Raw genomic sequence first — 24,121 nt, forward strand, 5'->3', positions numbered from 1 at the left:
GAGGTCCCAAATTATGTTTAGAGAATGGTTCCAGAACAATCAAAACTTTTTTTTTTTTTTTTTTTTTAAAGATCTCCTAAGGAAGAATTAAATTCGTAGTGTTCTATGATAAATTTAGCTACAGAGTTTCTGGGACAAGATGTCCATAGAACAAGCATCTCTCATTTATCACCAGAACATCTCAATTCTGACCTGAAACACAAATTTGGTGCCACGTGTAGCAATGTGTTTGTGGTCTGTTGCAAATGCCAGCCAGCGAGGGAATATGTTGGTTTAAGGCACACAAGTAAAAAGCACAGCTTTTAAAAGCTCAGCTTCATTTTCCTTTGCTGGGAAAGGAAATAATTATTCTATTTATTTTGCTTTCAAGATGGGAATAGTAAATGTATTTCTCACCTCACTGAGAGGAAAAAAAAAATCACACCCAATATGGTTAAGGTGCACCCCCTTTTACAGAGCAATGTGACAACCTTGCAACTTCAACACAATATTTTTTTCTTTAGCTCCTGCCTTCTGGATTTTTTCTTTTTAATGTGGTTTGTTCTTGAGAGATCCCTCATGCATGAGCATCTTGGATTGTTTCCTACAGAACAGCAGAGCTCCTAAATAAAAGGAATGGGTAGGGCAGAAGTGAAGCTTGTTTCAAACAGGGCTTTAGAGGAGCTGATTTTGCTGCCATGTGGAGGCAAATATTTGTCCATGGAGGAAGAACATCTTAAAATGAGCTATGCTCCAGGAGTGAGCAGATCAGTCCTTCCTAGAGGCCCGTGGTAATTCATTTCTTGGATGATGTGAGCTGTGATTCTGCTGAGGCTGCTGCTTTGTTTGTTTGCTCTTGCAGTGAACATGTTGCAGTTGAGATCGCCTCTTCCACAGCTCAGAGGCACCTTCTGGAAAGCCAGGGCCCAGATGAGCATTTTGATATTTGTGTCCCATGACCAAGGACAGGGCTCTGGGAGGAAAACTGGAGCACAGCAGATGTTCAGACCAGGAATGCACACAGCACTGCACCTTTTTGAGACGCTGTGTGACCCTTTTAGGGATGCTCCCTTGTTTTTCAGCTACTGGATGCTGTGACACAAATTTCTGTGTGTGTAGTGTGGCTTCCTATGACCAAAAGCCCCGTGAAAGGGGAGCCATTTGGGACAACTCCTGCACAAGTTTCCCCCACCCCTCCCCAGCTCCAGTGACAGCAACCTGTGTCTTCACACTGCTTCTTGGCCTCAGCTCTCTCACAGTAAAGTGATCCACAAAGTGAACATTAGAAGGCATTTTCTGAGCCAAGGGTTTTCCCCCAGCAGCTTGCAGAAAGGCCCATCTGCCTCTCTCAGGGCTGGTGTTGCCTCCATCCAGCCTCCACAGCTGTGTGCAACTTTTGCTTTGACCACAGTGGTGCTGGTGACAGGGGAGGAAACCTGGCTCTAGGTAGAGATATGCCAGAAAAAAGTTGCATTACACATAAGTCCTAAGACTTGTCTGACTGGACAAGGACTCCAAGGCACGCAGTGGGATTGTTGTTCCCGGGGTGGTGGGACCTCAGTCGAGGTGCAGCCTGTTTCCTCCCTGGAGCAGCGATGGGAGTATGGCTCAGCTGGAGGCAGTGGAGCCAACACACCGCCCGGGCGGCCACACCGGGCACGCAGTGGATGAGTTAAGGACATACTTTCAGCCTTAATTCTGAGTTTCCTAGGTTTTGTCAGTTTAAGCCAGATTCCTAATGTTATTTTAATGCAGTTGTTTTGTGTGTGAATAATATGCTTTCTATGCCAAACCACAAGCCCTGGAACTAATATCTCATAAAAATGCCTAGAGTCCAAAGCTAATAGCTGTAATTCAGCTGATCGAGTGATGCCTAAAAAGTTCCGGATTAACGCTATTCTCCAAGGGGAAGTAAAATTAAACTCGCCTTCTGAGGGCTGGGTGCTGCTTTGCACAGCGCCTTAGCCTGGGCTGAGGGATGCAGCTTGCTGCAGACCCTGGCCACCCATGGCAGGGTTCAGTGCCCTGTGGGCAGAGTTGGGGGTGCCAACCGAAGAGTGTGTGGGGTGGTGAGTGATTTGCATCATTTTTTCCCTTAAAAAAGCTCCCACCCTTCCATCAGCACCGCACCCAGCGCTGTGTCACTACAGCTCCTGCTCGCACAGCCCTGATGCTGCGGGCAGTGATTCGGGCGCCAAGAAGGGGCGGGGGCCGGTCCCGCACTCCCAGGCGGGTGGAGGCTGGATGAGTGACAGCTGAGGTGACATCAGGAGCTGTGCCTGCCAGGCACAGTGGGCAGGAGCTGGTGCTTGGCAGGTGCCCCTTCCCCTCCCGAGGGGTTTGGATGAGGCAAGAGTGATTTGCAGGGAGGGGATGGAGGGGCAAAGCTGTCCCTTGACGCTCTTTCCAGGCGGGGAATCGTGCCACAGGATGTCAGTGCAGCCTGTGAGAAAGGACTGTCGCCTCTCAAAAACACACAGGAAGATATCTTTCCCAGAATATCTTCTTTAGGAAACTTGCATCACAACAGCAAAGCAGAATGCTTATTTGGGAAAAGAAAATGAGATGTGGCCCCAAGTCAGCGCTTGCCTGTAGGCTCCTTAGCAGAGAGTTTGAGGAGGCACCAGAGGAGCTGCTGGCTCGCAGCACCAAAGGCAGAGCTGGGTGGGCTGGGGGCCCAGCTGCTGTTTGCTGCCTGTGCCGTGTCCTGCAGTACTGGAGCCGTGAGGTATCAGGGATTTTCCTGTTACAACACAAAGGGATCAGCTAGATTAGCTTCTGCAGAGGTGAGAAGGAAATGTGTCATGTTGACTGTTTATTTTGCTCTAATTGGACTCAGATCCTCTTTCTGAAAAAATCTCGGTTTGCTCCATCTCCTGTGGTTTTTCATGGCTGTGAATGCAGAGGAGCGGTTCCAGTGATTCTCAGCTTCGGTGGGGAAAGCAAAGGGATCACACTGTGGTCACTAGAGGCAGGCAGTCTGCAAACAGCACGGCTGTTTCAGAAGCTCCCATAGTCACATCCCAGATGAGGCTTTGTGGTCATGGACAGCTTCTGGCAGCACGAGGTAAAAGCTGCTCTTTGAGCAGGGAATTTTAAGCTTTTCAATCTTTCAGACATGACATCTACAGCTGCTCTGGGCAAGCTGCAGCAGCACAAGACTCTGACCTGGGGGCAATCCTGCCTGTAAGAAAGCAGCACATGCCGGTCCCCTTCAACAGAGAGAGCTGCGCTGTCAGCAAATCTTCTGCACTTCATCATCCTTCCCTAGCTGGTGTAGAACTCTGTAGGAAAATTATCTTGGTCTGCTGTTTTTCTTGGCCTGCTTGCTCAGAAAACACGGAAAGTACCTGCAGCAGGAGTGGCTTCTCAAGTTCGTCCCTTAAATCTCTGGAAACAAAATAAGCTCAGATGGAAAAGAAAGAAGAAAGAGCATAGTTTAAGAATCCTAGGTCTGGGTAGCTGCAAGTTGCTAATCGACCTCTCTGTGTTAATCCCTCTAAACCAGCAAATACTTTTCATTTCTGTGTCCCTTGCACTATGGAAACTTTTTGACATCTCTGTACTGGCCAATGTGGTTTGAATCCCTGCCTCTGAGTCACATGGGTATCAAAATCCTCAGACCAGCTGGACTAAGTAATGCTCTCTTGATGAGCACAGCAGAAACAAGACATAAAATAAATCATTAAGTCATTGACATTTTTGGGCGATCCAAATTATGCCTGCATATGTGTTACAGAGTCAAGGCTTGATTTTGAAATTCTTCCACTTATTTCTTGTTCTTACAGGTGCAAATGCATGCTATATCAAGAAGACACATTTCTCTGGAGAGCATCTGCTCCTGCAGTTTCCAAACATATCCTGTATTTGCAAATGTCTCTTATACATGAACCTGTGACTTGTCGGAGAGTTTTGTTGTCTTATTGGAATTGGACATTAAAAATTATCTTTTATTGTTCTTTTGGTCACATTGCTCTGTGAAGATTATTGTATTTTCTGTTGGCTTTGCTGTTCTTTAATTGATTACTGAAGGATCAAATCCAGATGCTGGGTACATTCTCTCTTTGAGGTGGGTATTGGAGTACTTTGGTATACAGATTGTCATCGTTTTCAATGGCACCTTTGCCTTGATCATTTGCTCTTGAGAACTCATTTGTTTTAGTGCTTTTAGAACCCATGGGAGGTGCTAAATAAACACTTCAAACTATAAAAAAAGCTACTGGCCAACTGTGAGTTGGTACAATTAAGTAAAATACCCAGCATCACACAGGTAAGCAGAACAACTGTTTTTCTCTTCCTGTGTTGTCCTAATGCCCTGATTAATTTACAGCACATCAGATCAGGATTTTACAGCCTACCTGCAGGGTTTCCTACAGCAGTATCCATCCTGATTAAAAAAAAAAAAAAAAACAAAACAAAAAAAAACCACCAAAAAACCTCAAGATAAAACCAATATGATCAACTAATTTGAAGGATTTTTTTTTTTTTTAAATATGGGCAATACAGTCTGTTTCTGCTTATCTTTGGTTTCGGAGAGCCTGATCCATCTTAGAAAATTTAGCCTGAATCAGACATGTAGAATTTCCTACTGAGGAACATTCCAATCTAGAAAATGAAACTTAGGTTAAGGGAAAATAGCTGAAAACAGAGACTGCTACCAGAAAATATGATATAACATGGACATTGGCAGACACTGTAATACAGGAATCCCTGCATCTACTGAAGTTTGCCGCCTCTACAACAAAGCTGCTTTGCTTTCACAAAACAGTGCTTCAGGTTTTTAGGGAAAGAAGCAGAACAGAGCATTATTTCTAAGGGAAATCACAGGTGCAGTAGGAGAGCTGTCAGTAAAGGCATCCCTTTCCCATGGCAGTACCCACACAGCACAGTGGGAATGGCTCGATAGCAGAAGCAAGGACAGGATGGGCTCTAAGTGTCACCCAGTGAAAAAATTGGTAGGGGGCACCAACCTGCTGCCAGTCCCTCTCCTGCTGTCCTGCCAGGGTGAAGCTTTAGTGAGAACAGGCTACTCCTCTGCAGACTGAAAGTAAAGATAAATTAATTACTCAATCCAGAACTTTATGAAAACAGCAAGATGACTTTTGGAAATGCAGAAAGACCCATCCGTCTGTTGCCTTCTAAGCAAGATGAAAATTGAAGGACAATGTATAAGCCGAGGGAAAACCCCAACACTCTCCAGCACAAAATTCAGTTAAATCTCTGCCGTCAGCAGCTTAGAAATCACATAAACATCAGGAATATTGGAGGGCTGGGGCACAGGGCCTTAAGAGGCCAGGGCAGAAAACAATGTTGTCTCCTTGCAAGAGAAGATATAAATAGTATTTAGCATCTTCAAGCAGGCAAGTTCATAAGTGAGCCTGCCTGACTGTGAACTGGCTTCTTCAACAACTTAGTATTCAGGAGAGAGAAGAATTGCCATAGCAACATTCCCATCTTCTGACATGTATCATGCAGATCATGTAGTCAAGGCAGCGCAGCACCCTCTCACACATGTGCTCTGTGAACTTTTGTGTTCCTGACAATATTAAAGAGAGAACTGTGTCTCATGATTGACACACTTGCCTGTGTGTCTTTATGATTCCTTAAAAAATATATGGAAATGTTTCCCTTCCCCCATCCTCCTCCTTTGAACTGTTTTCTCTTTTCCATCCCACTGAAATGATGAGAACAGCGCCTGCCCCAGATCTGTAGATATATGTTCCTGACAGTAGTCCTACGCTATGCAAATGTGTAAACTGCAAAATGTAGAGGGCTTTAAAAAATTAAGTATATCCAGCAGAATCTAAATTCTGAGTGCTGAAAGGGACTAGAAATCTTTCAGTACCTGCATAATTAATGCTCCATTAAGCAAAGCCTTACATCTCTTTTCTTTTGGGTTTTATATTTATTTATTTTTTGCTTTGAGTTAGCCTGAAATCTCCAGACACACACATCAACCATTCCTATGGCACATGCCAGTATATATGCCACCCTGTGTGGGAGCTGAGCTCACAAGCAGATTAGAATACCTGTTTGCAGGCAGGGTCTGGCTAACCCTTGGGGTGGCTTTGGCTGTCCCACTGTAGGAAAAGCACTACACATCACACAGGGCTGAGATGTGGGCCACTACAAACAGGATGCTGCAAGCACTGTGCAGTGACACCATATCTGTAACCCTGATAGCAGTGACAGCCAGATGCTTGACTTTACAAATGCTCTTGGTTTAATTGTGTGATAGGTCCATCCAGTGGACCTCTTTCCAAGGGGTCAGTATTGTGGCTGCTTTCAAAACCTCTGTAATGCTAGAAAGAGTTGCAATATAATTATACCAATGTATTTATGTGTGTCTCTAACTACAGCTATCCCACCAGTGGTTCTGACATTAAGAGTACCACAATATACTGTCACGTACCTGCATACTGTCTCCTCAGACCTGGGATTTTACACACTGTGCCGTCCTTGGCAGGATGCTTATTGCACCATTTCTGCATACAGGTTGGCCTCAGTAAACTCCTTCTCCAAGGAATGGGCTCAAAATCCTGCATAAATCTAAGGCCTTGGCAGAAAGAGACCAAAACCCATTTTGACTGAGGGCTCTCTCTGGACTGTGTGCACCTAACTGGGGGCTACACCTGAGTGAGGTGTAATTTTCCTAACCAGGTTGTTTTATCCTCTCTTGGCTATCTTCTTACACAACTCCTCAGAGCTGCCTAATAAGAATTCACTGCGAAATATTACCACTGGATGGCAAAAGCTCCCATTGTTTGTGCCAAGAGGGCTCCTTTGTACAACTGTCTTCTGGAGGCAGGTAACCTTTTAATGGTAACAGCTTCTTCTATCTTTCCCCCACCCACATTCCTGTCCTCTCCACCACTTTCCCTCAATGTTTAGGGTTACTGTACAAAGCTTGGTACCTTACATGGTACCAAAGGAGCCAGGACCTCATCATGCCCCAGGCAGGGTGAATGTAATTATGTTGTGGTCAGTGGCTCAGCTAGGACTACATCTCCAATGAGCCATCTCCTGAGCTTCACCCATGTTTGAAAGCCCTCCCTGCCTTGGTGTACTCCACACCTGCCCATTCCAAGATATGAAGATTCTAGAAATTCCCTCTTCATATCTTGTTCCATGGTAACTCTTGGCCGGAATGCACACAGGTAGCTGAGGTTCTCCATTATTGTAATTTTGCTGCCTCACTAAGTATTGTGTGACTAACTGCCTCATCCTACTCTATGACTAATAGCACTCCTGTTAAGCCACTCCATTCTCTAGAGAAAGGTTTTTCAGCTTAATACCAGTCATAGTAGAGGGGTGACCTCCCTCTCTTTTATCCCGTTTCATCTGTCAGGTGTAAACTTCAGAGCCAAACTGAGAACCATTATTATATAAGAACAACTTATTTTATTGTACATAGTAAAGAAACTAAGACAATTATATATAGACAGCTAGCCAGGCACTGTTGTGCCTGCAGAAATGCAGGAACTGCAGAGTCCTGCAGGCACAGACTGTTCCTGTTGCTTCAGGCAGGATGGTCAGTAGCTGACCAGCCTTATTCCCAGGAGAAAAGTAGGAGGACAAGGGTCAGTTTGGAGTTATGGTGGCATTACTGCCCCTGTCAAGAATGATGCCTTCCACAGTGCCTGACTTCTTCCCATGTAAAATAACTGCCCTTTAACATCCGACTGTCATCATTTGTTTCTGCAGAAGATCCTGTGTGTATACATGTGTATATATATGTGTCCATGTGCGTGTTGAACTTCTGTCTACACAATGCACATACAGAGGGGCCTATCTGCTTAATAGAAAGCAAAGAGAAATTCAGTCCTAGAACTGACTGCACTATAGCAATCTCTACATTTAGAATGCACACTGCAGAGATACTTCTCCAGCCTAATGGTAGATGTTTATTTTTTAATTCACAAGCTATATATAAAATGCTGAATTTGAACACCATGGCTAGTTATGACATTAATAACACGAAAAAGATCCTATTTCATTTCTGTCTCATTTTACACAACTCTGAGGAACAGCAGATACCTTCTCCAGTGGGCCACAAAGTCTGTGGCCTACCTTTCAAATTTCTGTACTGGCATTTATTGTGATGAGGTTCAAATCCCTTTACAGCTGTGGTCTGAACAACAAAGGGGCACTTAAGGGAATAAGACTACAACTTGCTCTTCTGGGTTACATTAAAACCCATTGATTTCCATCTGTTACTTAAACAAAACAGAGTGCATTTTTGATAAAAATAAAATTGCTCATTTTGGAGAATATATGCTAAATATATTTCACGTTTGTGGTCTGCAAATTGGGCAGTTCTGTTCTTCCTAGTTACTTAAATAATACGAGCAAGAGGAAGCAGCTATGCTCAAAATGCGTATTTTCACTCTAAGCCCAAACCCCTGTCATGACATCATTAGAAGCACTACACAAAATGCCCCACCTGCCAGTCCACTTGCTCCCTCATTCAGCAAAGCCCCTGCAATCAAAAATCGCAGTGCAAGTGCTGTGAGCTCAGGATGCGCCCAAGAACTTTTCTAAACAGACCTCAACAACTACATCCTTTTACTTTCCAGTTTAGTTTCATCTCCCTTTATTCTTGCTTTAAAAAGAGGAGAGAGAGAGCTGACCAGCTAAACCTCCAGTTGTTCTTTTCTTCCCTGTGACTTTGGTAGCAGTCAAACTCCCAGGTTTCTGTCCTTCCCAGCAAGACCTGTGACCCCAGTTTAACCAGCTGGCCACAGCAGCAGGTGAAGCTCTGAACCACAGGAGCAGAGCACTGGGGTACCCTAGTGGAGATTACCTCCTCTTCTAGGATGCACTAGGCTTTGATCAGGAGCTTTCTTATGCTGCTGCGGACAGAAGACACCTATCACCAACACTTGACCCTACTCACGTGAGAACAGAGAGCATTAAAAGACAGCATTAGTAGCACTTCTCTAAGTCTTCATTCAGAGGTGACCTCACCTGCACCTCTTCTATTGCTTGCTCCTTTACCAGGGCAGGAAAACCTGCCTTGGTGATGCTCGTCTGAGGCTGATGGTCTCTTCAGGACTATACATCAGCTCACATTTTAGATGATGAATCTTTTCAGTGTTCAGTCTAATGGTATCTGAGTCTTCAGTGTTCAGTCTAATGGTATCTGAGTCTTCAAAGGCTACTGAAGTGCAAATCAGTGCAGACAGACCAATCCTTATGGAAAATAAAAGGCAAAGAATAAATTATTGTTAGTATTTGAAGTAGTAGTCTTTGAAAAGCAAATTCAATAGGAAAATGAACTGAGAAGTGCCTGAGTTGTACACTGCCACTACAAACTGCCCCCTGGAGCCTGCAGAATGGTGGGCCATTTGTCAGTCTACTCAGTGTCCAAGTGGCTTTGACATGCACTGGTGGTGATTTTGCTAATATTACTCCAGTGGGCAGAGAAGAAAAGACTAGGGAAATTAGGGAAAATATTTGTAATTTTCCTTCAAAATAAGGCAATGGTTGCTATACAAAGACATCAAATTAGTTTTATCCCACACACGTCAAATCACAGACTGAAATAATTTAATCTGGACATTGTGGCACAAGTTTGCAAATTATGGCAAAGCCTTTGTAACAGAGTGGTATGGGAACTATGAATACGTATTTTTGGGGCAGCTACATACAGGCAGAAAGTAAGGATGAGCTTTCTAAAACCAAATAGGGGACATAGTCACAATGAAATTCATGACAACATGGTGGCTAGACTTTCTAACCAGCCTTTTTTTCTAACCCCCTATTTTGTATTCTATGACTAAAAAAAGAGATTACTAAGTTTGAAAAGTTGGGTATTGAAGAGTGAGGTAATGTCAGAATTTAGGCCATCTGTTCAACCTTAATTTGGCCCCTTGTGAGTATGAATAATGATATTGCCTTTAATTAGATGATCACACAGTGTTTTTTCCTGTGCCTCATTCGTAACACTTGATGGATGGTGCTCACTGAATGATGAAACTGTATTTTGTTTTTTCCACATGGTTCAAGGTGTGGCAGCCTTCCTTATTTACTGCACACTGTGCTCTTCTCTGACAACAAAACTAATGATTCCTTCACAGAGTTTTAGTTTTCTATGTGGTTTATCAGTACAGCTACAACATAACAAACACTACTAATTTCATTTTATTGCAGTCCTCAAGGGAAAAACTAGAGTTTTTTTCACTTAGTTCATCTATCTCGAACCTATTCTCATTGCTCAGGTTGTCATCAAAGGTTGGCTTCCCTCATTTTCTATGCAGCTTTATTTGCATCAGCTCTGGGTAAGTATTCACAATACATGGGAAGCAAGTGGCTTCCCCATTCTGGTCTGTGTCTTGGGTAGTCAAGGCATGGAGAGGATCAACAGACCAGGGATGGCGCAACTTTAATTATTCCCAAAGTTGATAATCACTCTGGAGAATTACCTGTGCACTACAGGGAAATGCAGGCTTATTATTTTTCCTAAAATTTGGACAAAGACAAATAGATATTCCCCATAAATTCAGAAATGCTGCAAACTCAGGCTGAGTTCCACAGCAAAACTAGAGAAAAGTTTTCTGACTTTTTTTTTTAAAGAGACTTTCACTTGGAAATAAATTACTTGTTCTGACAAAAAGCTTTCCACCAAAAAAATAGTTCCCCCAAGAGAAATACCTTTCAGGGACAATTTCAGCCAAGATGGTTGAAATTTGGCAAGTTTACAAGTGACTTTTATTTTAGTCATCATTCATCCATCATCTTTCTTAAGAATGATGGATTGTGTAATCCTAAAGGGAATGAACACAGTCTAGAAGAGTGCTCTCCGGGTACACAGGCCCCCAAGTTATTTATATCATGGTTCATACATCAGAGGCTGGATTTAATGCTCTAAAATGTTTTTGACTTTAAGTACGATGATTCAAAGCTCACAGGAGGTGGAGAACTTTTTGAGATGTGAGAAGACAAATGGAGTTCAAACCTTCTTGGAATACCATAAATTTTCTTAAACCAAATGGAACCCACCACGTTTTGTGTCACATATATTGCCTTTGGCTAACATTGCCAACCTCAGGGGCTTAACTGAGATCTGAGCTTGGTGTCTATTTTTTTCAGGTGTGGAATAGTCACAAATTCAGAGATATGAGGGATGACAACTTTAAACATGCCTATGCTATACCTCTGAAAGGGAGCTTTCTTTCACTTGGACACCTACCTATGGATTCATCTATGCAATCTTGATCTCTGACAGCTCTGTTCTCTTCACATTCTTACTACATTTCCTATATTGCATATAATGACATGGTATTAAAAGAACAACCTATCTTGAGCAGGTACAAAACTTGCTGAGAAGGAGGAATCTTTCCATCAATGTCAGTTTTTGAGATCTCAGACATTCAGTACTCAGTGGTGCCGTATATACAGCAGACATGATCAGAGTGTGCTCTAGCAGAATGGGTACAGCTGTGTGGCATTTTGGCACTTCTTATTTTTATTTAACACATTCTTTCCATCAGAATGAATTCTGGAATTCTGTGAAGGAAACAATACCCGTGAAATAAAATTTAAAAAAAATAAAAATGTCCTAGACTTAACAGCAGAGTATAGGTTATGCAAATTCTTCATATGACAAAAAGTCAACAGTATTTGTGCTTTGGGCTTCCTGCCCTAAGCCACGGTTGCTGCTGTTGGAAAGTACAGCCAGATCCCCCAGAACATTCATTGTCCACCACTGTTTTCATGTGCTACCACAGCTTTCAGAAGCAGTGATTTTAAACAGTTCCTAGCTCACTGAACATGACTGAATCCATGCCTACTTTCCTTCCTGAGTTTTAAAAGCCTATTGCAAGTAACATTGTGCACATGTAATGGGGAATTCAGGAGCAGCCAAACATGATATCCTTAATGCAAGGCCACATGGCTATGGCCATTTGCTTCCAAATTCTACTGGTTTTGTGTGTCCTGTCCTCTCCCTCTGTAGGATCATTAGAGGAGCTCCTTCTTTATCTGGCCACTTATTTCCATGAAATTTCTAGTCATTTGCTTAGCTTTGAAATCTTTGCAACTCTTGATCAGCAAGTTAAAAATAATCTAGCAAATGGACAGACAAAGTATCATTACTGAGTCTTATTTTTGAAGGAAACAAACAAAAAGCACATTGTTGAACTTGTGCTGTTTTGTATGATAGTGTGTACATACATTCATTTAAAAAGTATTGTGGAGGCATGTAATGATCAGTTTTCCCCAGAACTGTTCCAGAACAGAAACATTGTTAAACAGTATTAAAACTCTGCACAAATCCTGTTACTAAAAACACATTTACACTATACATACTAAAAGTGCTCTGCATGTGTTAAAATAAATTACTGAATACACTAATGAAAAAATATGTGATATGAATACCAATACTTGGATTGTAAAGCTACTTTTTAATAAATATTCTTTTGCCAAAAATTCTTCTGTTCACTTTATTTTAGTTCTGGACAATTTTTTCTGCCTACTAGAGATACTTCTTGATTGTCTAATAATTAAACAGAATCATGTTAAACTTAAACAATCACTAGTATTTTGCAATTGAATTCCTTATACAAACAGGCATACGCTTAACTTCAAACATTTACTATGTGCCTTCCTGAGGTAAGACTTACATGCTCTCTCTTGTACAACACATACAGCCCCCCTATTGAGAACTTACAACTTGAAAATGAAGGATTTGTTATTTTAATATGAAAATAAGAAGAAAAATCCTCATGTAGAAATGATATCATCTACAGCTGACACTGGAAAACCTGAAAATGTATCATTCAAATGCCATCAAATCCATCTAACATTTCAAGAATCAGCATGAAATAACAGAAATGCAAGGATAATTTAATCTTTATTTAGGTCTTAAGATCTTAACACTGCAAGTAAGATTTCACTGGACTGGTAAAATTATTAACATAACAAATTTAAGGCAACTGTTACATAGTGTTACATTAATATTTCAGTCAGACTGAACTCTTCTGTAGATACATTCATGCAATTAACTTCTATGCTGTAATTTGAAATATATGGGATTGCTTTGTTTCCCTGTTTTAGACCTAGCTGGTTAAACTTTTCTCAAACAGTACAGAGAATGGACTCATTGTTTTTCTTGGCAGAAGTAAAAAGATCTAAGGACTTAATGGTTAAATGACTTATTTGATTCAAGAAATGCATGTTGAGAATGCCTTGGAGATAAATATACATCTTATATGTGTATGTCACATGCAAGCATGGAGAAATTGAAGGTTGAAACATTAATATTATTCTTAGCTAAAATCATTTCCCCCCCCTAGAAAGTCCAAAAATATCCTTGCACTGAGAAGTGGGCCCATGAAACTTCCTCCTTTCCAAAAGATTCCTCTCCAGGCCAAACTCTGTTGGGGATGAGAAATCTTCCATGCAGCCATAAACAATCCTCTGTGTTGCCTCTTATGGTTCATTCCAATTTTGGCTTTTCTTTTCCTTCTTCAGTACCTGAAAACATATGAGAGCAGCTTTTAAAAACCTCTCAATGAATACAATGGAAGGCTTTGCTTAGAGAGGTTCCTCTAATGCATTAATCTTTCTTTTCCCTTTATTCATGTTGTTTCTCCTGAACTTGCTCACATGTTTCACCTCACCTGCTGTGAAGGAAAAGAGCAGCTGCACACCTGATGGCAGCTCTCTGTCCAGCAATGAGCTGCACAATCCTCCCTCCCTCACTCCCATTTTCAGATCAGCCTGACCCCCTGCCGCACGCCCAGCCTTTGACGTCTGCAGGGGTCTGGGAACACTTAGTTCCCTCATGTGCTCTGCTTACCTACTAGCAAACTAAAACAGATGCTACTATAGCTGAATCTAAGCAAACAACTTTGTTTGAAAGAAAATTTTAATAAGTGTGTTTCAGAATTCAATAATTGAAAGCCCCTCTCCATTTCAACATTGGATTTTTAAATATTTGCAGGTGCATCTCCCTTTTTCAAAAGTACAAGAATGAATAAACAATTACTACTGAGAGGGTGCCTTTCTCTTCTTGTAGTGGCCATTTCTTTCAGTAATATCACGAGGGCTGAGTTGAGTGTTCAGCTCCTTAAAGAAATTATTCTAACTGCAGGACTTGTCTCTTTTCTATGCTGGGCCGGGCAGCAGACTGTGTTTTTTCTGGCAATGCAAACATTCAGCTATTTCATATGCCTGTTCCTGGACAATGAATTACTACTGGTATCTGACAAAAGTATTGTTCTTCTGACTAAGCCCTCTCTGCCAGACATCTCAAATACAAATATTTCTTTTGGAGGTTTTCAGGCCTGCTGCATGCTGGAAAAGAAGGACTTGTGATAACCAAAGGCAAAAAAGAAGCAATGCTTGAGAATGCTGAGAGGAAAATGCAGTCACAAGTAAAATCACCTGCTAGTGCAATATATGCACAGGCAGTAAGTACACTGTAAATCACTTTAAAACATAGTTAATGAATTCCAATATGGGAAACAATAAGATTCATCTGCACTTAGAAAGCACAACTGCAGAGCTGCCTTGAGAAAGAAACATCACCAAGACAAATGGGTCTGCATGTTGCTGGCAGCCCAAGTACAATGGCCCTGGGTGTTGCTGGCACAGCGGTGTAACGGGAGAGCCACAGTTGAAGATTTAACAACCAAAACAAGAGACCGGGACCAAAAGATTACAGACAGTTTACAGTGTTGCTCCAGAGCCAATCTTATGTCTTCTGCTTTCTCCTAGAAGCAATTTCTCCAATAATTTTAAAAGCTGTTTTATTTGCCTTTTTGAAAGCACCTCTTTCCTTTCTTCTGAAGCACTCTACTGCAGATGCATCAAATAGTTTGGCAGGAATGCAGATATCCTCAAAATTGTGGACAGACGCTGGCTTGTACAAAGGGCAAATTTTTCCTTCCCTACCATGTTTGTGGTTTAACTTGGAAAAACTAACTGCAAATCATTTTGTCAGTAGTGAGGTTCTATTTAATGTATCTCCAGAGGCAAATAAAAAAACTCCAAACCCAAAACAACCCCTTCTCACCCCAGAAATCTTCTCATGGCAGACTGTTTTGATTTGCAGTCTTACTGCTCAAAAGCCCCTTTTAAGTGTACAGTTTTCAAATAATATTTTCCCAGATCTCACATGGTGACAGACTGGCATAATTTTACATCTCTGCTGCTTGTGGCGTTCCTGCCACACACTTTGGGTTAAGTTTGTGCAAAGTGTTTCAAGCTCAGCAAACCAGCACGTGACTCACAGCATTTTCTGTTTTGCTAGTGCTTGAGCCACAAAGGACTTGGGATCAATATTCCTTATCTACATGAAAGAAATGATGGAGAGGACAATAATGCCAGGGTAAACCTTGAAAGGTGTTGGGAGAATGACGAAACTGAGTTAGCTCCTCTAGGACAGCAGGCTGCAAGGAGCAGGGATTTTGTTATGTATACTTTGGAATAGTGCAGGAGATTTTCCACCATCTACTTATTCATGCACTTGCTAAGAATATGTGATTCTTTACCACACTATTATTCTTCATACAGGACTTAGGTCAAGTGAAATTATTCCTTGCAGCTGCCTTTTTTGGAAACATCTTTCCTGAATTAACTTAAAGATGTTAAATAAATGTGAATTTGACATCAAACTGGACTGAATACCTGTCTTGAACACTATGACCAGTGATTGATGGTCCTAGAGGAAAAACAAAAAGGCATTTTACACCTGAATGCTAATATGGGCAAACAGAAAGTAAAACTGCTTTGAGCCTATAGCGTTAGATTCTACCTGGTATTAAAGGACTTTTTAAAGAGAGTTGTGTGTGCCATTAACTACCATGTGAATTTATTTCCCTCCAGTTGTGATTTGCCACAGCAGCTATTATGAATGTTGCTTGCTTATTTCATTTGATTTGATAAATGAAAACCATCTTTCATAGATAAAAGGAACCTACTTTTAATCTTGTGTTTGTCTTATTTTCCCTTTTCCTCTCCTCATCAGAGTCTGCACAGTTAAGTTTACCCTGCACTAAAGTGATATTTCATTCCTGTTATTTCACGTACAAGAACATGTTCATTTTCCCTGAGTAAATTTATATGGTGAGACAATACCTTATACCTGAAAATACTAAAAGTATATTTTCATTTCTCAGTATAAGCCTACCATTATTGGCATTCACACAGAATGATACTTTTTTCTAGCTGCATTTAATGGGTTCATCAGCTAATAAGTGGGTTGTAAACATCTCAGGTAATTGCCAAGAGCTCTTAAATTAGTACTGTAAGTTATAAAAGAGAATACATATTCATAGCTCATCAGGCTCTCCAGCAGACATTCTGTTCATCCGTCTGTTTTTAAGGGCAGGCAAGCAAGATGTTTCAGTGGAACTTCTGTCATTTTCCTTTGTTTTAGTCAGCTTAAAACATTCTACACTTTCAGAGAAACATACTCAAGTCATGATGGTGTATTTCACGAGATAATATTCCTAAAACAATACTCACATTTTTGTGTATCCCAGATGTAGTTGTTCAGGACTTCTCCCACCAAGTAGAATACGTTAATTATTATGGTAACAGCTGCAAAGAAGATTATTTTGACACCTGGGCTGAGGTGCTCAAGAAGCGGGTACACCCACACTCCTGTAACGTGGTGAATCCAGCACACCCTGAAACAAAACAAAAATAATAAGCACTGACTCTTACAGATCTCTTTTACAAAAGTAGCTTGGCCTGTATGCTTAGCTGCTGTAACCCAAAAGCAATTATCTTAAAGGCCTGCAAGTTGCAGTTGAACTGGAGCATGTGGATGACATCCATCCCAAACAGACATCACAAATGATGAAACTATGGCCGATTTCCCACATTCTTACTGCTTTGCTTTCAATTTATTATGAGCAGTTGGCTCGTTTTCATTTCTGATGTAGGCAGGTATTTCCTTGCTCACTTATACTTCCGAGGAAACCCCTGTTTTGTGCCAAAGATGGAAACTGCAGCAGCCTCTGTTCCAAGCAGGTTCTTTATCCTAAAAGCATTCAGGGTTCTACAGGCTCTCCTACCATCTCTCTCTGCTTTCTGCAGTATCCTGCTTTCACTTCATACACATTTGTGTTTTTCTTTTGCTTTTCCTCGCTACACATGGTAATCAGTTTTTGGGTTTGCCAGAAGCATATGGTTTAGATTCTCTTTGAGAGAATAATTTCTTCAGCAACTGTGTTTTAGATTGGTCCTCCTTTCAGTTACCTGCTATCATTTGGAATCTAGTAATTTTTCTCTAGGTAAGATATATATTTTTTTTAAAAGACCAAACAAAACCACACCTCAAAAGTAGTGCCCAGCCCCACAGCCAATATACAGTAAAGGAAAAGAATTGATGGTGGTTTGCTGGTGACACAGAGATTTTTAGCATTCAACTACAGAGGACATTGTTGGTACACTAACTCAAGAGACAGACCATCAGCTTTACTGCAGTGCAGCCTGAAGAAGCACTCCAGGTGTGTGGTTTTGCTGTGTGTGGCTGCAGTGGACACCTGTATCCTCTGATGGGAAACTTTTGTGTTGAGATCTGATGCAGTGAGTGGTGAAGTCAGAGCGAGCAGAAAGCCCATACATTCCAGTAGGTGGAAGTTAAGAAAGGCAAATATTGGCAAACAACTGAGCAGATTTCTCAGAGGCTAACTGGGTAAAGTGCTCAGTGAAGGTAAGCCGGGGCTTTGCTGGGTTCTCTTCAAGAATGTAAATCTTTTCCTTTGTGACCTGAAAATTTGAGTGAAAAGCTCACAGTGAAGCACAGCTAGAACAGCTGCACACTCTTATAGATGGGGATTTCCATGTCCACATGATTTGATTCACTTGCTGATTTTTCTATTTGCTTAAGGAAGATTTTTGATCACTAGATCAACAGTCAAAGGCTCCTAAAGGGCAGAGATAGAGAAGTCCACAGAAAACTGTTACCATAAAATTCTGTCACACAGGGAGTACAGAATCCCTGTTTAACAATCACCCTGGAAATGTACATGGTTGTCATAGCTTCCCTCCTCCTTGGAAAAGCTTTTATTACAGCCCAACCCTTAACAGTTGGACACTTCACTTGGGAAACTACATGTGTCAGTAAATTAATCTGCATGATCTAAATGCAATTAAACCCCCTTTCTCCAAATCAGTTCACATATGGGAAATTATCTCTGTACTTTACAGTTATTTTCCCCAGTATTCTTCTGTGATAGAATTAACCTGACAAGATAAAATTATCTATGAAAAAATGAAGGGTTCCTGCATAACCCATGGTAACAGGGGACACCATGTTCCTTTTGATGAAAGAAAAAGATGAGAGAGTTGGGTAGAAGGTAGTGGGATGTCCCCTGCTACCAGGTTTGCTTAGCAGGGAATGTCTATTACTGCCTAACAATTTTCAGTTTCATTTACTTTTTTCCGTTTTCATTTGCTTTTTTTTTCTAATGATCATTCTGTGTAAAACAAGTTCCAAGGAAAAAGACTGAAAAAGAGCCAGTCTCTTTTTCCACTTATTTTCTCTGGTGTGATGAAACTTCCCAGGATTATAAAGGACCTTTACAGAGGGACTTTTCAAGGGACTTTCTAAACAGCATCTACGTAGCCAGCTTCATGAACCAAGTAGAAGTGGCTTTTACTAGAACACATTTATGCTAGAAAGAGGAAGCATTTTCTAAGTCCAACCAATGAGTCACTGATGAGCTCCTGCATGTCAGCAATCTCTGGTTAGTTCAGGCTTTGCAGACAGCTCACACACTCTGCTCCCTGCTGCCCAGCACAGGAGCCCCTGCGTGGTGATGCTGCTCGTGCCTTCAGTGTTTGCCTGTCCCCACGGTGGCCACACTGTCAAAACTGCTTTGAGCACAAGAGGGACCAAACACCACTCTGGAGACAACAGTCACAAACTCACCTGATCCTTCTAAAAATGAGCTGCAGCACGCTGCTGGCTATGCTGGGGTGGAGCAATATTAGCCTCCTCTCCACTGAGCAGCGACACACTGACTGCTCCAGCATTGCCTGTACTACAAACGGGAGCAGCAAATGGACAACTGCTGCCATGGAAACCTCACCTGGTGGCCATTCCTAGTGGGTTTGCTCCTGCTGGAATACAGGCATTCTCGAGGCTGCACTATAAAGGGCTGATCAACCATTCGCATAAAGCTTCCACACAAGAGTGCTGATTGCCAACGTTAATGAATGCCTTCAGTGTTGCCACTCCAGTAGCCATTACTCCTATCCAACCTCATTATTAGGTAAGCACAGGGAAGCATGCATTAAGATTTACTTAGGAGTGTAAAATCTAGATCAAATTGAAGACTTTGTTATTGAACAGGTGTAAAAATGTGTCATTTAGATAGAAATAAACTGAGAAGAAAAGGAAAAGGAGAAAAGGAGAAAAAGGAGAAAAAGAGGAGTAAAACTGGACTGGCTATTTCTGAGAAGATAAAATTAACCTGAACCTCCCTGTGATTTGGAACAGTAGCAGCTGTATGTAGACATAACTGTATATTTTCAATGAATGTGTTACAGGTCAGGGAGTTCATCTAGCCATTTGTTAGAAACAGTAAAAAGAGAAGGAACAGAAACATTCACACATTGTATTCAAATTAAAATGTCTGTTAAAAAAAAAGTGTTGTTTTTAGAATTTTTCAACCAGTTGGTGTAGAAATCAGGAAAAGCTATTTGAAAATGCACAGTATTGCTTGTTTTTAACAAATCTGTCAAAAAATGTGACTTTGTAGCTAGTTTTCACTTCTACTATACAGTAGATGTTGTATATCTCTCCTATCAAAGCAATCAGGAGAAAATAAAAAGTATGCAGGGAACATACATTTACATTTTTTCTTTGGATATAGATATTTTGTTAATGAGGAAAACTAAGAACAAAAGTTTGTTGGAACCTTGTGGTTTATGTGTATTCTGTCAGTTTAAATGATACAGCTGTAACAATAGCATGTGTAAGACCTTAGTCCTGGAGAATCAAGCTCAACAAGTGAGTATAATGGTAGCTAATAACCATGACACCTCATTAATTTTGTAATGGGAGATGTTGCAGAAGATGGTTGTTCCTTCATGGTGGCTGCTCTCAGCTATCATAGCTTGTCAGCACTTTCTGGTCTGGACTCTCAGAGAGAGTCTCCACCCATTTCCTGCCCAGCTTGAGTCCTTAATCATAATCTGTATTCATCAACAACCAGTACTATGAGTTCTGGAAAAAGGGGCTGCTAGATGAGGGGCTGTGTAACTTCTCAAGAGCAGCAAATGAAAGGACACAGAATAATAATGCATGACATAAAATGGGTGAAGAGCTTCCAATTCTCTTCCTTGTGACAGAAGAATCACCTCAATGCAACTCAGAGACAAGAAATTCAAATCTGATAATGGAAATATCTTTCTGAATGATACCTAATTAATCTCTGGAATGTTCTACCCTACCTTTCAGTGATACATCACCAAAATACAGATATTAAAAAAAGTTTTGAAGTATTAAAGTCTGGAAGCCTACTTAGTCCACCCATCTTCTCTAGGCCCTATCATGCAACTCTAGCAAGATTGTGAAATCAGGAGATTGTACAAGCAATAAGAATGCGCACAAGTATGCCTAAGTTTAAAGAGTACAAGGTATATAAACTATCCAGACCAAAGGATCTAAGCACCTACGTTTTGACATAAGTTTTGGAAGAAAACTCCCCCTTGAAAGCTGGTTGTTTCATAATGGTTTGCTAAGCTCTCCTGAAGCATCTGACATTAGCTCTACCTGGAGCGTGGGTACATGACAACTCTCATCTATGAACAGCAGTTCCTTTCTGGTTACTTCTTGCAGCAGCAAATCCTCTCCCAGATCTTCAGTGCTCTTATTATTTCCAGTGACTGGCACAAAGGAAGGCTGAATCCTTGGTTCCAGACAAACTGTAGAGGAGCTCCCAGTGGCTACTCTTTAGCAAACAGAACATGGGTATTTTGTACCCTTTATTTCATGATCTTTTCCAGGATCACTCTCTTCCTTTTCCACCAAGAGTGATAACTTTACCCAGAGCTATTAAAATGTGGAATGTCTTCCAAACAAGGTGATGGTCTTAGAGCAGCTGAGGCATTCAAAACAAACAAATAATTTGTGGTTGTAGTGCAGGTCCAATCTTGTGCTTTCAGGGACAGGAGCACAATGACCCACACTAAATTTGTTCTACTTTTGGTTTCTAATACTGATTGATGAGAGACACATCTTCAAAACACCCCCCAAAAACACAGGAGAGTTTGTTCTGCATCTAATCAGATTTCTTACGATCTCAGCTATATTAAAATGCTGGGCTTCTTATATTAAGAGCCAGCCAGACCTAATACACTTACACCAGGAATGTATATAGTTTAGGAATTTTAAAGACTAAAAGGTAAGTTCAATAAACAGTCATCATTTAGGAAATAACAGCAATCATCCCTTCTTGTTCCATTTTCTTATTGCTGGATTCTTCTCCATTCATCTGAGTGGATGGACTACATGGGAATACATGGGTCACAGGACTATGCTACTGGTGTGGAGTGGCTTATGCAGTCAGAAGCAGACAAGTCCTGAGAAACTGCAGCTGCAAATAATGTCACATCCAGAATGTACTCAGCATGACATGGTGCTGGCATCCTCTGGGAGGAACAAAGCTTAGCAGAAATTTGTGTTTATGTACAGGTAGCTACAATGACAGAAATTTAACAGATTCACTGCAAAGTGCTGTCATCTCTGGAAGTCATCTATTTTGATAAATAATTTTTCATTTTAAATATAGTAGTGGTTGCTATGCCTTCTTGAGCTATATTTTAAGGAGCTGCACAAGGAAGTGAGAACATATTACCAATGCATGTCATCTGTGATTGTGCAGTTGCTTTGACTGAAACATTTGAGGATGTGGAGGTGGAGGCAAGCCAGAAAGCAACAGTCCAAAATGGCTCTGTCAGACCTACCAGGCTGGGGATCCATACAGCCTTCTCTTGCTGAAAGCACTTCTGCCCTCCCACCCTCCTTCTGGGTCAGGTACAAGGGACGCTAATCCTCCCCTGGCCTATTTCTGCTGCTTCTGTTTCTTCCTACTCTTTCCTCTTCGGGGCAGCTCCAGCTCCAACTCTCTTCTCCTTCTCTGTGTTGTCTCATCTATCATCCACTTCTACATCAGCCTTCCACTCCAATTTCAAAGTCTGTTTCACTCTCCCTCTCCCAGCATTCCTCACTTACTTTCACGATTTCAGCTTTGAAGCTGCTGACCTGTGAGCCATATGTTTCCTTATCCACTTCTCTTTAATCCCATTATTTTAGTTAATTTCTTTTACTTGACCCCAGAACATTTTACTCTTTTTTTTTTTCTCTAACCATGGACTCATCTGATCTTTATTGAACTTTTATCCCCAGTGCTCATTTCCAAAAGCATGCATGATGCCCTTCCTACATACAAATCCTCAGCACAGCTTAGCAAAGCCCTGTTGTGTCTCTCCTGCTCCATTGGCACCACCAACCTCAAAAATCCTTCTGGTTTCTCAGTCTTGTCCTTCTTTATCAACATGACTGTCAATTCTCACCAAGTTTCACACTCTTAACCCACCACCCCTCTCTTCTGAATGTCAAGGTTTGTCCTAGCAGTCTGTGCCAACATCTACTCTTTCTGATCCTCCTCTCCTTCTATGGAGATTCGCTAGTAGAAATCCTACAGCAAGCCTGATAGAATCAATCTCAAATTCATTCCAAATCCTCAGTGTACATTCCTTTCTTAAATTTGTTCAAGAAGAATTCAGCAAATTACCCCATCTAAATGCTCTCCCTCAGCGCATCTAAGGAACTCTCCTGAAGTCACTTCAAGAGAAACTTTATTTTCAAATCAAAGTTTAGAAGCTCTTTAAATAGATTTATAAAAGAATGAGAGAATGAATCAAGTCCAAGCTTGGCACATGTGGAGGCAGCTCCTAGTGGATTTGAGATAGCTATAAGAAAGTAGGTAAGTCTTTTGCTCCCAAACATGCAGCCCAGCATGACTACAGCAGTAGAGTCAGATTCTTAGGGTCTGGTTTTTTGGCGTCTTGAAGTGCTCAAAAGTAGAGGGAAAAAGAAAACCATTTAAAATAAACGTATTTGTCTCAGTTTATTTTAGGGACATATTAGGCTCTGATATTAGTTACCATGAGGTCATTCTTGTTACAAGGAGCAACACATTTCTGGCTCTTTTCTGTTCCTTGACAACTAACTCCATACACTCATTGGCAGAATTTTCTGGTAGTACTGGCAAATGCTCTGGTTTTCTTAGCACTGTCTAGATTTAACAATTCAATACAAACTGTAACCTTTTCAAGCCATGCTAAATAAAGCCAATAGGCTTTTCCCATCTTATCCCATGGCCTCGATCCTGAAAGTCCATGTATGGTCTGCAACATGCAATGTAAGTCTGTGGATGCTCTGCCTGGGCACAGTTCCTCACAGAGAGTGCATGAGCTAAGTGTACCTACTCAAAAACTCTTTGACTGAAGGGAGAGAATGCAAGAAAAATAAAGAGAAAAACAGAAAAAGCTTTTACTCTTCAAGAAAGGATGTTTCTCAGAAAACAAATCTCTGAATCATGCTCAGGAGATATCAAGTTATTTAGCTATGTTCTTTCAGTTTCAGTGATGCTACTCAGAATTGTTTGCCAGTTTTCTGATTTACCAATTATACATTAAAAAGCACTTGCTATTCTACCACCTCTTTCATACATGACAGATTCAGTCACATAGAAAATAAAACAAGCTTTCCTCTACTTGGAGTTGAAAAAAGCATTCACAGAATCAAACCTAAACAACATCCTCCTGTATGTTCCTTTCCTGTAAAAAGTGCAACACAATACATAAAACATGTAGGATGGTAAGAAAGTTTCAGCTGACATTGGAAGAGAATTCAAAATTCAAGAACAAAACATAGAGAACATCTGATTAGCGGCTGTCTTCACTTTATTCTGAGAGTTGCAGTGAAAACACTTCTGCTGAGGGAAAAATCGAATAGGCAAAATAACAAATTCTCAAGTGGCAGATCCCTAAATTCTAGTTAAAAATACATAAACCACAAAGTAAGCCTCAGAACAGGACCCACGGTCAACCCTAGGTACAAAGGAAGTTCCACCAGGCTGTATGGACCCAGGTAATTTGCAGGTCTAGTCTC

At 41.1% G+C, this 24,121-nt stretch overlaps 1 protein-coding gene across 1 annotated transcript in view; it reads right to left on the reverse strand.

Moving 5' to 3' along the window:
• Positions 1 to 12,813: 12,813 nt before the first annotated feature.
• AIG1 (androgen induced 1) overlaps positions 12,814 to 24,121 on the reverse strand; it is a 123,682-nt gene continuing 112,374 nt past the window's right edge. The window contains exons 5-6 of the mRNA XM_041470119.1: positions 16,453 to 16,616; positions 12,814 to 13,455 (exon numbers count right to left, since the gene is read on the reverse strand). Coding sequence (XP_041326053.1) covers positions 13,418 to 13,455; positions 16,453 to 16,616 — 202 coding nt within the window. The 3' untranslated portion in view covers positions 12,814 to 13,417. The remainder of the gene's footprint in view (positions 13,456 to 16,452; positions 16,617 to 24,121) is intronic.

The sequence above is a fragment of the Pyrgilauda ruficollis genome, unplaced genomic scaffold, assembly GCF_017590135.1.
Source record: "Pyrgilauda ruficollis isolate IOZ18807 unplaced genomic scaffold, ASM1759013v1 scaffold24, whole genome shotgun sequence".
Lineage (NCBI taxonomy): Eukaryota > Metazoa > Chordata > Aves > Passeriformes > Passeridae > Pyrgilauda > Pyrgilauda ruficollis.